Source organism: Ambystoma mexicanum, chromosome 2q, assembly GCF_040938575.1.
Source record: "Ambystoma mexicanum isolate Mex_15411 chromosome 2q, UKY_AmexF1_1, whole genome shotgun sequence".
Lineage (NCBI taxonomy): Eukaryota > Metazoa > Chordata > Amphibia > Caudata > Ambystomatidae > Ambystoma > Ambystoma mexicanum.
The window spans coordinates 68,678,557-68,694,379 of NC_090924.1; the positions used below are offsets into that span (position 1 = coordinate 68,678,557).

The 15,823-nt window shown below is 48.9% G+C and overlaps 1 protein-coding gene across 8 annotated transcripts in view; it reads left to right on the forward strand.

Moving 5' to 3' along the window:
• SLX4 (SLX4 structure-specific endonuclease subunit) overlaps positions 1 to 15,823 on the forward strand; it is a 785,402-nt gene that overhangs the window by 636,921 nt on the left and 132,658 nt on the right. For all 8 annotated transcript variants that reach the window (XM_069646855.1, XM_069646858.1, XM_069646862.1 and 5 more), the window contains one exon: positions 14,440 to 14,609. In XM_069646855.1, the coding sequence (XP_069502956.1) occupies positions 14,440 to 14,609 (170 nt within the window). The remainder of the gene's footprint in view (positions 1 to 14,439; positions 14,610 to 15,823) is intronic.

Genomic DNA, 15,823 nt, shown 5'->3' on the forward strand with positions numbered 1-15,823 from the left:
GTTCGCCAGCAGGTAACTCCAGCCGAGGAGCATGGGCGATGCTTTCTCGTTCCCCTGGGACGGCCTATTTCTTTATGCGTTCCCTCCGCTGCCGTTGCTGCTCCGGCTCATCAACCAGCTCAAGAGGTCCCGGTGCAGGATGATCCTCGTCGCACCGGCGTGGCCGAGACCGATCTGGTTCCCGGACCTTCTGGACGTGTCAACGTCCACACCAGTGAAGCTGCTGACAGACGCAGATCTTCTCTCCAGAGAAGGAGGCGCCATTCTTCACCACAACCCGGAGTCGCTCAACTTGAAGGCCTGGCTCCTGCAGCACTAGACATCCCGGCCGACTGCAGAGAGGTTCTTGCAAAGGCCAGGGCGTCCTCAACTCTCAAGTGCTACGGACATAAATGGAAGAGGTTCTCTGTCTGGTGCCGTGCACAGAAGATTAACCCTCTGCGGATTACGGCCCCTCAAGTATTGCCGTACCTACTGTCATTGGCCAAGGCTGGACTAGCTCACGTTTCCATCAAGATACATCTGGCCACCATCTCACGATACACCAGAACTACGGGACGGGCGTCCTTGTGGTCTCATCAACTGGTGAAGGAATTTATGAAAGGATTGTTCCGATCATTCCCACCGGTGAAGGCCCCCTGCCCCGGCGTGGGAGCTCAACGTGGTGCTGACCAGGCTCATGGGGGCCCCATTTGAGCCTATGCATTCGGCACCGTTGAAGTTTCTGTCGTGGAAGACGGGGTTTCTCGTGGCCATCACCTCCGCACGACAAGTGGGAGAGATCCAGGCCCTATCTTGCAAGCCGCCATACTTGACGTTTCACGACACGAGGGTGGTGCTGAGTACGCACCCCTCCTTCATGCCCAAGGTGCCGTCGGACTTCCACCTCAACGAACCCTTGGTGTTGCCAGTTTTCTTACCGTCTCCTTTTCGTCGATGGCTGAAAGGACTCTGCACTCGCTGGACGTAGCTAGAGCGCTGAAGTTCTACGTGGACCGCATGAAGAGTTTTCGGAAGACATCACAGCTGTTTGTGAACTTTGGGACTGTGAATCAAGGGAAGGCTCTCTCGAAGACTTGCATTTCCAGATGGCTCTCCGGCTGCATCATGCACTGTCACCGGTTGGCAAACCGACCCCTGCCCGGCGGTCCGAGATCCCATTCGACCAGAGCGATCGCTGCTACCACGGCGTTCCTGTCTGGTGTGGACATCTGCAGGGCTGCGACGTGGAGGTCGACGCACACCTTCACAAGATTCTACTGCGTTGATCGGGACTCCAGGGAGGAGTCCAGGGTCGGCCAAGCAGTGCTGCGCAACCTGTTCGCTTAAGGTGAGCCTGGTGAGGAGGTAAGAGATGCTTAATGTTGAGTTGTTGTATTGCTTAATGTTGAGCCTGTTGCCACCTCCCGTGGTTGTGGATGTGTGTACTGCTATATATTCTCTTATTCATGAGCATGTGAATCCATGCCAGACCCCATGTTGGAGAAGGAACAAGTCACTTACCTGTAACTGTTGTTCTCCAGCAATCGTCTGGCATGGATTCAATATTCATGTCATTTGTTATTGTTTTTTTATTAATGGGCACTACTTTTTCTGTCCAGTTTTATCATGTGTTAAAAAATTATATCTGATATATTTTTGTAAATTCCGACCATTTCTTCTTTGATCTTTGCTCCTAAACATGATAGTTGTTTTTTCCTGCCTCATGTGAATGCGACATTAGTAGGTAGCTTGTTGTGGACATTGCTTTTTTTGACATGTTACTGAGTCCTCTCCCAACGAGCCCCTAATTAAAAAGAGGACACCCTAGGGGGGCGCTGTTGCGCACATCCAAGATGGCCGCCTAGTCCCAGAGCTCCGGCTTCTATAAATCCTTCAAGATACGCATCCTCCCTTAGGGCCGTCCGCGGAACAAACTATGCGCACTGTCCAGAGGCGTAAGACTGTGTGCACATACTGGGAAAAATGTGTGCCGGTCCGCTGAACCGCGTCGAAGATACACCGTCTTGAAGATCCTGCGGACGGAGGCTGAGACACTGGCCGCCCGCGAGTTCCGGGCGATCCTCCCCTGGAGCCGCAGGGGGAGGGGCCGGGTTGAGTTGGAGAGGCCACGCTTCGATCAAACTCCTTGATATGATGGACTGTCTCTAACGGCGGATGTGAGGGCTACGCGCCAGTATACACTGCTGCTGCGTGCTGGGCGCGGCGGTCGCGGCAATCCCCCGGTCAAGGCCGCGTGGTGTACAGCCATCGTGCTCCGACCCCCGTGCCTGCGGAGCCGCCTTGGCCCCCCTGATATCTCCTGCTGGTGGAAGGCCTCTCCACGTGAGGACGAACGTTAAGAACAAGTGAGGACGAACGTTAAGAACAAGTAAGAACTAGTGGGGCAACGCACGAGGAGGGAGGATCTGCTGAGGAGAGGACAACCCTTCCTTGAACGCCTCTCCTGCACGATAAGGGGGGGCTCACCATCAACCCCGTATAGAGTCTGAGCCACACGTTGGGGCGGACGGGGCGGAGGGCGCTGGAAGACGCGGTCTGCCTGGGTCTACACATGGGCCGACACGAGCAGAAGGGAACACGCCCCAAGAAAACGGGCCCCATGGACTCCTTCGCCAATTCCCAGCCCAGCGGGTCCGCGGCGCCCCCGTCGCAGCAAGAGGATGGTCACCCTGAGTTGCCAATGGAGGAGAGGGTGGACCGATTGATGGCCATGGTGCAGAATGGCTTCCTAGCGGTGAACACTAAATTGGACGACATAGGGGCAACAATTAGCTCCTTGAAGGCAAGGGTGGACAAGGAAAGCACACGGATTACTGAGGCCGAAGGCAGGATCGCTACTAATGAAGACTCGATACAACAACATGGCCGCGACATTGCCCAGCTGAAGGGGGACCTCCGGAAAACCCTTGCCAAATGCGAGGACTTGGAATCCCGTTCTAGGAGGAACAATATCCGTCTGGTTGGGGTGGCTGAGACTTTCGGCAGAGGGGCCATGGAACGTCAGGTAGAGGCCCTCCTGAAGGAACTCCTGGGCCCCGATTCCTTCTCGGACCACTTCCTAGTGGAGCGGGCACACCGTACATCGGCACCTCCGCCTAGGCCTGGAGATCCACCTCGTACGATAATTGCCTGCCTTCTAAATTATAGGGACAGAGACGCTATCCTGCGGATATCCAGGGAGAAGGGCACCCTATTCTATGAAAACAATAGAATTCACGTATATCCGGACTTTTCTAACAATGTGCAATCACTCAGGAGATCCTATGAGCCCGTCAAGAGACAACTGAGACTGCGACAGGTCCCGTACTCCCTTGTCTATCCGGCGAAAATGAGGATTCAGCACGGAGGCAGGGCTCATTTTTTCGAGAATCCAACCGAAGCCATGCTCTACGTGGAAGCCTCCATTCCTCTACCGACCCGAGAACGGGCCGGGAACCAGAACCTCCCACCCCGGGGCGCGGTGGAACCCGACGACCCCGCGGGTTGATATCCTTTTCTTTTTTCTTATGCCACACTGCTATAAAGTCTTAAATTGAAGCCCGCAGGGTGGCCCTGAAGGTAATTATTTGTTGGAATGGAGCTGTGCAGACTTCCCGGACCGGCGGTCTTGCGAGTGCAGCACACACCCCCAGGAGTGTTCCTAGGTTATGTTTTTAGGGGTACATCGTCCAGTTGGGGTTGATGATGCGGGAGGGGGTTGGGAGTGGAACAGGGTGTTGAAGTCCGAAATACCGGGCTTGTTGGGGGAACCCATGTTTAGGGTTGTTACAATGGTTAAGTTAGAGAGCGGTTTTGCAGCGGGATGCCCATCCTCCCTGCGACAGGGGCGGGAGCATGGATGTATGCCTAGTCTCAGGTGCAACCATGACACAGGTTAATAAGGGCTTGAGTGTTAAGCTCCTCTCCTGGAACGTCCGGGGGTTAAATAACCCGATTAAGGCAAGGAATATCACGGCGTACATCACACGTCACAACCCTCACATTCTTTTCTTGCAGGAAACACACGCGCTTGGGCAGGTTAACACTAAACTCTTTCCGAGATGGGGGTCACACAGATACTATACAGACTATTCAGCACAATCCAGAGGAGTGTTGACTCTCATACATCCCAAAATGTGTTTCAAATATCAGTCCAGCAAGATAGACCCACAGGGTAGATACGTACTGGTATGGGGTGAATTGGCAGGGCACCAAGTGCTTCTGATTAATACCTACGGTCCCAATTTAGATGACCCACAGTTTTATTGTACAATACTGGATATGCTTTCATCAGCTGGGGAGGTACAAATACTCTGGGGTGGCGATTTCAACATGATACTGGATCAATCCCTGGACCGTTCATCGACTGTCCCCAGAACCCCCTCTAAAGCTGCACTGGTGGTAACACAATTGATGCAATAGACGGGTGTGGTGGATGCATGGCGGGCATTACACCCAAGTGAGAAGAAATACACCTTTTACTCGTCGGTGCACGACTCCCATTCACGCATTGACTATTGGATCGTCAGCCAATCCCTATCTGGGGCGATCTCCCAATGTGAAATACATCCCCGTACCCTTTCGGATCACTCGCCGGTATCGCTTGACATCAACTTTAGTGACGTCTCTCCCCCGGCGAGGAGATGGAGGATGCCCCCTGCAATCCTAAGAGACCCCAACATATGTGAAGCATTGCATGTAGAGATTGCCGAGTTCCTAGAACTAAACTTAGGTTCTGTTGCCACATATGCCACGCTGTGGGATGCATTCAAGGCCTGGGTCCGGGGAACCATCCTGGGCAAATCAACGGGTATGTGGAAGTCGGTGCGTGAGGAATTGGGGGTGGCCGAGACAAAAATTGACCTATTACAGAGTATAGCGTCACACAGGATAAGGGAACCCTGGCGCAAATACATACCACAATGAAGGAGTTCCACAAGCTAGCCCATAGAGAGGTCCTTTATATGGCGGCTCCAGCCAAAGCCCGACGATACGGGGAAAGCAATAAGGCTGGGAGATTCCTGGCCAACATGCTTAGAGCTGATGGGCACCACAACCCGATCCCGAGCATACAGACACCGACCGGGGAGACGGTGAACAAAGACCAAGACATTAACTCCGCTTTTACTGAGTTCTACTCCTCCCTCTACTCTAACCACGACACAAAAAACAAAGAGGATACGTTTCAATATCTGGATAGTATTGATCTTCCCACACTAACTGCCGGAACCCGTGACATACTAGACAGCCCAATCACATCAGAGGAGATTGCAGGGGCTATAGAAACTCTGTCGAGCGGCCGTTCCCCCGGCTCGGACGGCCTCCCTGCGGAACTATACAAGGAATTCTCTGGTGAATTAGCCCCGATACTGCTGAAGGTGTGGGAAGAGGCAATGAGCCTCCGGGTTCTCCCGGAATCGATGCGAGAAGCAATCATCACGGTCCTTCTGAAGCCCCGTAGACCGCCACAAGACATGGCGTCCTACCGACCCCTGTCTTTAATTAACACTGACGCAAAAATCTTTGCAAAAGTGCTGGCAACCAGACTCCTGCCATACATGCCGATCCTGGTTCATCCCGACCAGGCTGGCTTTATACCAGCTAGGTCCACGGCTCTCAACCTAAGACGCCTATTCAATGTTATGGCACAGATAGACCCAGATGCCAAGGCGGCCGTGGTCGCACTAGACGCCGAGAAGGCCTTTGACACCGTTTCCTGGGCATACCTCTTCCTAGTGCTGGAGCGGTTCGGGTTCGGCCAGTACTATATCAACTGTGTCCGATTATTATATACACAACCGACGGCTAAGGTCCTGACTAACGCCACTCTCTCCCCGTCATTTCACCTACACAGGGGGACCAGGCAGGGATGTCCCTTCTCACCCATACTATTCGCTCTGACCATTGAACCAATGGCGGAATTCATACGGCAAAACCACTCACACAGAGGCCTCAGGATGACCGCCCCCCCCCAGATAATATCACTTTACGCTGACGACACCCTTTTATATGTCCGTGACCCCAAAGAGAACGTGCAACACATTATGTCTGATATACATGAATTCTCAGATCACTCGGGTTATAGAATCAATATTCCGAAATCAGAAATATTTCCTCTTATGACGGCATGGGAGACCTAACTGAAATAGAGGGATTTAGATCTGCCCCCACCAAGGTACGTTACTAGGGGATAATGGTCGCCAGAGATAAAACCCTGTTATACACGCATAACCACGGGGAACTGTTGTCAACCCTTTCGACCAAATTTCAGATATGGGCTAGCCTTCCATTATCCCTGTATGGCAGAGTTGCGCTACTTAAAATGGTGGTCCTACCCAAGCTCCTATATTACTTTAATAACATCCCACTTTGGCCTGGTAAACCCTTTTTTTCGATACTTAAATCACTCGCCTCCACGTTTATTTGGAACGGGAAAACCGCCAGGATGGGTTGGGACAAGATGGTTGAGCCTTTTGTACAGGGAGGCATTGTGGCACCAGACTTCGAGCTTTATTATTTATGCGCACAGGCGCAATTTGCAAAACATTGGTTTGACCCGGAGGATACTGCCCCCCACATATTGATCGAAAAGCACTCTGTTCGCCCAAACAACATACGCTCAGTCCTTCTGAATCAAAGCTATGGGGACATATGCCCGTTCGACCCAGTATACACAACCTCTCATGCTTGGGCCAGACTTTACAAGAGGCTAGGACTCGAATACCCCTACGACCCGGAAGTCCCCCTGTGGGACTTCTCCAGCATTGGTCCCACATTTGACCGAGCCCTTCAACAATCCTGGGACCCCAACAAACTTTTCACACTACATGACATGTTCCCGGATGGTGAGTTCTGTGACCTCACGACATTCACTGAAGCGGTGGGGAGGGGCCAACTTAAACGCCTTCAATATTATAGGATGAGGGCTGCTTTCTCGGCGAAGTGGCCGACATTTCCACAAGAACCTCAATCCCATGCAGGCATTAGGTCAATAGTATCAATGGACGGTCAAAGCAAGGGGATCTCTGTTATATTCATTGGTGCAGACCCACTCCCCATCGCGCAATACGATGAGAGAAATCTGGGAGCGAGACGTGGGCACTCACATAGACGAGATCCGCTGGGCCCGCTACTGTCAACTTACTCGATCAGTGTCCATGAATGCGGGGTTCCGGCTGATTCAATTCAAGGTTTTAAACCAATTACACTATTCCCCGGCTGGATTAGCTAAATTTGTGGAAAATTGCACAGGTGCCTGCCCCAAATGTGACGCCCCCAACGCGGGGCCTTACCATATGTATTGGTCATGTCCGCTAATAGCGGAGTTCTGGAAGGAAGTTGCGAAGCTCCTTGAGGATATCACAGCCATCCCGGCGACTCTCTCCCCCTTGAAATACCTGCTGGGCGACATAGGCAAAGTAAAGGAAACCACGAGGCGTCTATTTAACATTGCTTGTATTATTGCTAAACGTTGTATTCTTAAATGTTGGAAGTCCTCCAGTGCCCCAACCAGAGCCGCTTTTTTGAGGGACCTCTGTATGGTAAATGATGACAAGGAATTATTTGTATTGTCGGTTCCGACGCCATGTCGCCCCAAAGATATCTGGTCACTGCTGCGCTTCTATCTGTGCGGCCTGGACTCGGACCCTGATGTGACACCTGGGTCCTCGCCTTGACTTGAGATACCTGCTACACTTGTACTGGTTGCTCTCATGTTTGTGATTTGTGATGTCTCCCTCTTCCCCCTCTCCCCCAAATTGAAGGCTGTAAAATGATCAAGCTGTATTTTGACATGTTCATATTGTATCTCGCTGCTGACCTACTCTCTCAATAAAAATATGTTTAAAAAAAAAAAAAAGAGGACACCCTATACATATTTGTGCTCGTCTGACGATTGCTCCAATCTGATGGTTAATCCAGCTGGAAATCTGATTCGGAAATACAGATGCAAGGGTGGGTCATTGAATTTGAATCTGCTTAACTATGTAGAAGGAGCAACTGGAGGGGCCTTTGTTGAACGACTGCTCAGTAGAAAATGTTAGCGACTTTTTGTCCCAAGAAATACCAAACATAATACTCAACTCAACAACTTGGCATAAACATGCCTTTGACAAAGAAGTCTGGCTAAATAAAAAAAACTATTAATTACTATCTGAGACAGCTTAAAATGAATGAGCATGGGTCATCAGTCATAAAAAAAGGATGTTCAATTAGCATATAAACGATGGTTAAGGAGCCATAGATATCTGCTGAATAATAAAACAGGGGAGATGATGTTGAAAGTATTCCTCAAAAATGATACTAAGAAGTTTTGGTCCTTGATGGATAACATCGATCATCTGCAATGTACAATGCAATCAACAAGTGTATCTGAGGCCGCATGGATTGCGCATTGGAACATAATTAATGGAGAAGTACATGAAGGGTCCGGTCAAGTGGCTAATACCAGCATACCTTGGACCTTGAATTTTGATCCCCTTGACATTGAGAGATTGCCCCCCCTGCCCCCGTGAGTATCTGTGTGCCCCCCCTGCCCCCCCGTGAGTACCTGTGTGCACCCCCTGCCCCCCCTGCCCCCGTGAGTATCTGTGTGCCCCCCCTGCCCCCCGTGAGTACCTGTGTGCACCCCCTGCCCCCGTGAATACCTGTGTGCACCCCCTGCCCCCCGTGAGTATCTGTGTGCACCCCCTGCCCCCCGTGAGTATCTGTGTGCCCCCCCTGCCCCCCGTGAGTACCTGTGTGCACCCCCTGCCCCCCGTGAGTACCTGTGTGCGCCCCCTGCCCCCCCGTGAGTATCTGTGTGCCCCCCTGCCCCCCGTGAGTACCTGTGTGCACCCCCTGCCCCCCCCTGCCCCCGTGAATACCTGTGTGCACCCCCTGCCCCCGTGAATACCTGTGTGCACCCCCTGCCCCCCGTGAGTATCTGTCTGCCCCCCCTGCCCCCCCGTGAGTATCTGTGTGCCCCCCCTGCCCCCCGTGAGTACCTGTGTGCCCCCCTGCCCCCCGTGAGTACCTGTGTGCACCCCCTGCCCCCCCGTGAGTATCTGTGTGCCCCCCCTGCCCCCCGTGAGTACCTGTGTGCACCCCCTGCCCCCGTGAATACCTGTGTGCACCCCCTGCCCCCCGTGAGTATCTGTCTGCCCCCCCTGCCCCCCCTGCCCCCCGTGAGTATCTGTGTGCCCCCCCTGCCCCCCGTGAGTATCTGTCTGCCCCCCGTGAGTACCTGTGTGCCCCCCCTGCCCCCCCTGCCCCCGTGAATACCTGTGTGCACCCCCTGCCCCCCGTGAGTATCTGTGCCCCCCCTGCCCCCCCTGCCCCCGTGAGTATCTGTGTGCACCCCCCTGCCCCCCGTGAATATCTGTGTGCCCCCCCTGCCCCCGTGAGTATCTGTGTGCCCCCCTGCCCCCGTGAGTATCTGTGTGCCCCCCTGCCCCCGTGAGTATCTGTGTGCCCCCCCTGCCCCCCGTGCGTATCTGTGTGCCCCCCCTGCCCCCGTGAGTATCTGTGTGCACCCCCCTGCCCCCGTGAGTATCTGTGTGCCCCCCCTGCCCCCCCCTGCCCCCGTGAGCATCTGTGTGCCCCCCCTGCCCCCCGTGAGTATCTGTGTGCCCCCCCTGCCCCCCGTGAGTATCTGTGTGCCCCCCTGCCCCCCGTGAGTATCTGTGTGCCCCCCCTGTCCCCCCTGCCCCCGTGAGTATCTGTGTGCCCCCCCTGCCCCCCGTGAGTATCTGTGTGCCCCCCCTGCCCCCCGTGAGTATCTGTGTGCCCCCCCTGCCCCCCGTGAGTATCTGTGTGCCCCCCCCGCCCCCCGTGAGTGTCTGTTTGCCCCCCCTGAGATTCTGTTTGCCCCCCGTGAGTATCTATGTGCCCTCACCCTGCTTGCCCCCCTTTTGCTCTGCGCTCCACCCCCCCTCCTCATTTCCATCCTCTTAACTTCCCTCCTACTCCCCCCCTCCTTTTCTCCCCCCTCCTAGATTTCCCCCTCCTAGCACTTACTCCTATCATCTGTTCCGTGACTCTTGATAGCAGCTTGTCTGTCTCCCCTCCTTTTGTTCTCCCCCTCCCCCCTCCCCCTACTTTTCAATTTGTCACTGACTTTTTGCTCAGTAGCGTGTCTTGTTCTCCTTTCCCGCCTCCGTCCACTTGCCCACCCCTCCCACCCCGCCTCTTGTTACCACCTGCACTGCGTAAATTGTCGTCAGACTTAGTAATGTTACTGCTTGCTCTGTTTTCCTTCCTTTCCATCACCTCTTGCCTTACTTGTTCTATGCACTTGCACTATCAGAAATGTCGACAGGCCTATTATGATAGTTATTTTTACATTCTGTATTGTTTCAAGGACTTTTGCTGAATGTAACTGTATTTTTCCTATGTCCCCTCCCTCCTTGAAGCGCTTTGAAACACATTGTGTATAGGCGCTATATAAATAAACTATCATATCATATCATATCATTAATCATAAAAACCTCTGTCAGCAGCATGTGGCCCTAATAGTCTTTCCAATGCAGTCTTTAAGAACAATGCAGAATTATGATAGGATATTTATAACGTGCTTAATACCCAGAGGTTTCTAAGCGCGGACCCGGCGATCGAACCTGTGTTGCTGGTGTCGTCTTGCTTCCAAAGCGAGCACGTTGCCCTGAGCTATCCTCCTGAGACCTTGCTGTGAGCAGGTTTGTTGAATCTTCTCTTGAAGTATATCTGGAGGAAAAGAAAGATGCCACAATTATGGAGAGTGTCCATAATTGTACCTATTCACAAGAAAGGGGATTGTTCCGACTCTGTTAAACTATCTCCCATTCTCCTTGTTAGATCCTGATAGTAACATTTTTCGCGCCCTTACTCCTTGAAAAACGTAATGATTGGGTAAAGGAGAAATGTATCCTACCAAAAGCGCAAACGGGATTGCGTAAATGAATGGGAACCACCCTAAACGGTCTGATCCTATCGCTCCTAAAAGATCAAATTCTTAAAGACCAAAGAGGTAGTCAAACAAAAATCTTTGTTGCCCTAATAGGCTTCTCTAAAGCCGTTGACCTTGTCGATAGGGAACACTTATGGAAGAAACTCATGGTATGGGGTATCTCATTGTATCTATTGGCAATACTAGAACACAGCCATCAAGAGACTTGGGTTAGAATAGGATTAGACCTAGAAGGTGCACTAACATAGCCAATTAGGACCCACAAAGGCTTACGACAGGGCGGTATATTTGCGACCTGCTTATTTAACCTTGTCATGGCACACTTTATGAGGGCAATAAAGGGAGTTGGTCTGGTCGCACCTAAACTAGGAGGAGAAGCTATAAATTGTTTGGCATATACAAACGACCTGGCACAGATGGACCTTACTCCGGTAGGGCTGCAGCGTCGGCTTATAGAAACTGCTAAATACGCTAAAAGTAATGGTCTTGTAATTAATTAGAAAAAGTGCCAGGTGATACAGATATCCCACTTTAAGGCTTCACGAGCAAAATACACCTGGCAAGTAGACAACATCAAGATACCACTGGAAAGAGAAGTAATCTACCTAGGTTTTCAGGTTACTGATAAAACATTGTGTGAGGATAGTGTGAATCGAATGCTGCACAAAAGTGGTCAGTTGATTTGCCAAATGAAGAAGATCCTTTCTAAATACTGCAAGTTCACAATAAAACCCCTGCTCACATACTATGTTGGGGAAAGTTGTTCCCAAGATTTTATATGGAATGGAAGTGAACCCAACAAGCCTAACCATACCATCGGTAAAAGTAGAGGGCTTCACATGGAAAAAGGTACTATGTTTACCAAGTGGGACACTGATGCCATCAATTCTCTGTGAATTGGGTTTGTTGTCATTGGAATACGGGGTCCACTGGAAACTTCTGACATTAGTAACACAAATTCTTTAACCCACTGCATATACACTTTTTGTAAACCTAGCTAAAGAATTGGAGTCAAATAAATCATCCTTTCTAATGGCAATGGTTAATAGAGCTGACGCTATTTCAGTGGAATCCAATAAAGATCAGAAAGAGATGTTTGAAAATCCGAATGCAGTAAAAAAAAAAAAAAAAATGAAGGCGACAGATTGGATCAAAACGATTGCCTTAGTTAGAAATTACAAAACATATCCAACTTTTGCTAGAATCGAAAAGCCAGTGGGAATGCTGCCAACTTATTTGAAGCAATTCCCATGTACAAGTATACAGAGTCCATTTTTGTGCTTCTGTCTTAACTTTTTGCCCATGGGGGAAATTTTGGCCAATAGAAGAAGGGAGGTAGATATAAATGTGTCGCTACTGTAAAATGACCAAAGAGACCCTATACCATCTGATGGTGGAATGTCCATTGCTAAGAGACATTAGAATCATATTCTTGAGTAGATTTTTCACATTAAGTAATGAAGATTTGGCACAAGTATTATGGGTGTGGCTAAGTATAGGCAATGAAGTCTTTGTAACCACAGAGGTTAGGATGTTGGATGAATTAGGATATACCAGAAAGTATTTTTAAAAAGCATCTGTAGATGGTGGGATGAACTGTATAAGGCATTGGATAACGGTTTAATTTTCTTATTTATGTGGCTTTTGGCCGATAACTAGAATGGAGATTGGTTTATTTTAGTATTATAATTGCTTATTATGGATCATTTTGAATTAATGCTGAATGTTTGAATATATCTCTTAATCATTTATATATAATAAGAATTTGTTTTTTAGAATTGCTAAATTTCATTTGCTATCTAATGAACTATAAGTATTTTTTGATGTGTAAAAGTTCTAATTTTGAACATAAACACAATAAAAAATAAATAAAACATACCTGTGATAAACATTGTATTGGACCATGTGACCTTTGGGCTCATGGCCTCAGTCATCTTAGGGTTTGAACTTCTAAAGTTAGAATATTGTACTTATGACTGGTTCCCATCATTTTATTGCATCTACATTACCTACCTTCATTGCTTGATTAAGTTATTTGATGTCTATAAAGTGCACCTAATGATGATTGTGTATATTTGTATTATAGAGAAATGTGTGATAGTCCTACCTGCAAGTTTCATTTTTCAGAGTTTTCTAAAGGCTTAAATGAATAACTATATTGTTATAACTGTCTAAATTTAGTTATTGTGTACTACACTGTGCAGACTCATTGAGGGCCTCTGGCCACATTGACACTCTACTGAGGCTTTGCCTTGAGTGCTCTCAATTGCTCCCTTGATTGGGTTTTGGCTAAACTCTCAGAGCTCCCTTTTCATCATAGCTAGGGTGGCCTCCTAAAATATGTCCATCAGGCCAGATTCTAGAAATCCATCTTAACCCCTTTGGATGAGACATATCAAATTGCATAACTGGCCTTACCAGTTTTCTTCTAAAAGAAAGCCTAGTATGATTGTGGAATGCTTCCCATTCAACCGAATGATGTCTTGTCCAAATATGAATGTGTGGTATCAGATGCTAAGGCTTGTGGGATTTATTTGTAAAGGTAAATTCAGAATAGAGTGATGATAGTACTTAAACAAATACACTATTTTTGTGACTTTGAGAAACAGCAATGCCTGTCCATTTGGAGCTATGTTTTAAAGCATTGTCGATGTGTGTTACTGAGGGTAATCCCCCTTTAGTATTCTGTGATGATATTTCCACACCCTGTTCGCTCTGATTTTTATACCATGCCAGTCATTGGAAAGAGTCTAACAAGGCTTCTATCGCCTGTTGGGCTGTTGACTGTATCCTTTAATACTATTTTGTTAGGGTTATTGCTCCTTAGAAGGATATGTATACTCATACATCCAGGGCCAAGTGAGCAAGGGTGTCTTTCCAAGGGAAGTTATCTGCCAAGCAATCGTTTTGTAAGCACTACCTTTCGGATGTTAACTTTTGAGTTGAGGTTTGTTTAGGCAATTTTACACTGAGGGATAACTTAGACAAAACTCACCAAGGTCTTGGTAACTGTCTCCCTCCTGGGTTATCTATTCTTGGAAATATTTGTCAGCCTAAAGGAACGTGTGCTTATTCTAAATTACCCACCATATTTTGTCTGTATGTGCTTGCATTGATAGAGTTCAATGAAACAGATATGAAAGGAAGCTAAGAGGGTTTATCGGTGGCAGCCTTTACGTTCAGCCATTGCTGTGCTTCAGCTTTGGCTGTTTATGCTTTTATTCTTTGCAAAATGTTTTGATTTTGCTGAGGACGATGGCACCTCAATCTAGAGGAAGGGGTTGTCGGACTAAGAGTCAAAAGTCAATATGGTGACTAGCTTTTCTCATTTCGGGTATTCCCACACTCGGGGACCGATGAGTGGTGGTGGTGATCGCAAAGTACTACTGTCCATCTCCCACTATGTTACAGGTTTTTTCTCAAAAATGCCAACAATGTTGAGTTTTGATTTGCAGAGGTTTGCAAAAATCTAGTTTCTTTGCTTGAAAGAAGTGCACTTCAACTATGCTATTATTCTCTCTCTACCCTAATAGGTGCATGATGAAGGCTTCCTCGTTGAGGAAGATGGGGATGCAAGATCCCGCAGAGTACTGTTAAACGACGTTGCTACAGAGGCCGCCTGTTCATTTTTGCGATATCTGTACTGCGCAAGCACCGACATCGCCACATGCTCTGCTTCTGATGTAGCAGCTTTGTCTGTCAGGTGACGTGGCTGGAACGATTTGATATGCATGTTAGTGTGATCTTCCACGTGTTTCTAATGGCACAATCCCTCAAACTTTTTGGGGATAGAGTATGAATGGCTAACATTTCATGTGCCAGGTTTGAACCTTAATCTAAACCATGCTCTTGCTCCACAGGTCATCAATTGGGGGTCGCCAGGAGTAGCAGCTTCAACTCCTGGCAATCCCGTTGGTAGTCAAGGCAATGTCTCTGGTGCCCCTGGGCATAGAGGTGGTGCCAGAAAAATTTGGCAGAGTGCATACAAGGATATGCAATAACTGTGTTTTCCTTTTCATAAATCGGAGGTCAGGGCTGTGTAACTAGAAACCTTATGCCACCTTTGCAGTCCACGCTATCTCTGAAAGGGGCTTCTTGGCTGTGAACTTGAAACGGTTACTACCAGGTAAGTGACATGGCTTGCAGACTGCCTTTTCTGCACACAAAAAGATGCTACACACAGGACGTGCCCATGCTGCCTCATATGTTATTGCCAAGGCATGATGTTTGCCTCCTACTTTGTTTCCCCTCAAAAACAGACATCTTTGAGGCCTAGAAAACGATATCATTGTTTATAGTGTTCTTTTAAAGTGTTACGGTGATTAAAACTTTAATCCAAATGGGTGGTGCTCTCCTGATAAATTTGGGGTATTGTTTATTTTGCCATCACTTAGTCTTTATTGCAGAAATACCTTCCCATCTATGTGTAATGTCCTGAAAAAATTGACCAGAAATGTCCACAAATTGCTTGTTAAAAAGAACTGGTTTACCTCAGACACCTGCCAAAATGCCCATGAACCAATACTTTTCATTGATAGGTTGGTTCATCAGTACCACCCACAATTTAAAAAGGTTGGGAGCGTTATATCAAATATCTATGATGTATGAACCTTTTTGTGGGAAGTGTGAGCCATCGCTATTGGATCCAGTTCCTGGGGGTGGACTAGTGAGGGAGGATCACCTGGATGAGGCGTCCTTGGGGAGTAGGAGTGGGACACTGATGGGTGAGGCACGGTATCCACCTTCTTTCAACACCTTTTGTCCATCCCACCACGTAGGATATTCCAAAACACTGCCTCCCCACCCCCTTTTCCGATACAAACCCCTTTGCACAACACGGAAGACAACAGACTAACACCAGAACCGTTTACCTGACGTCCCAAAACAAGGGTCAGGCATAGTCAGGCAAGTGACCTA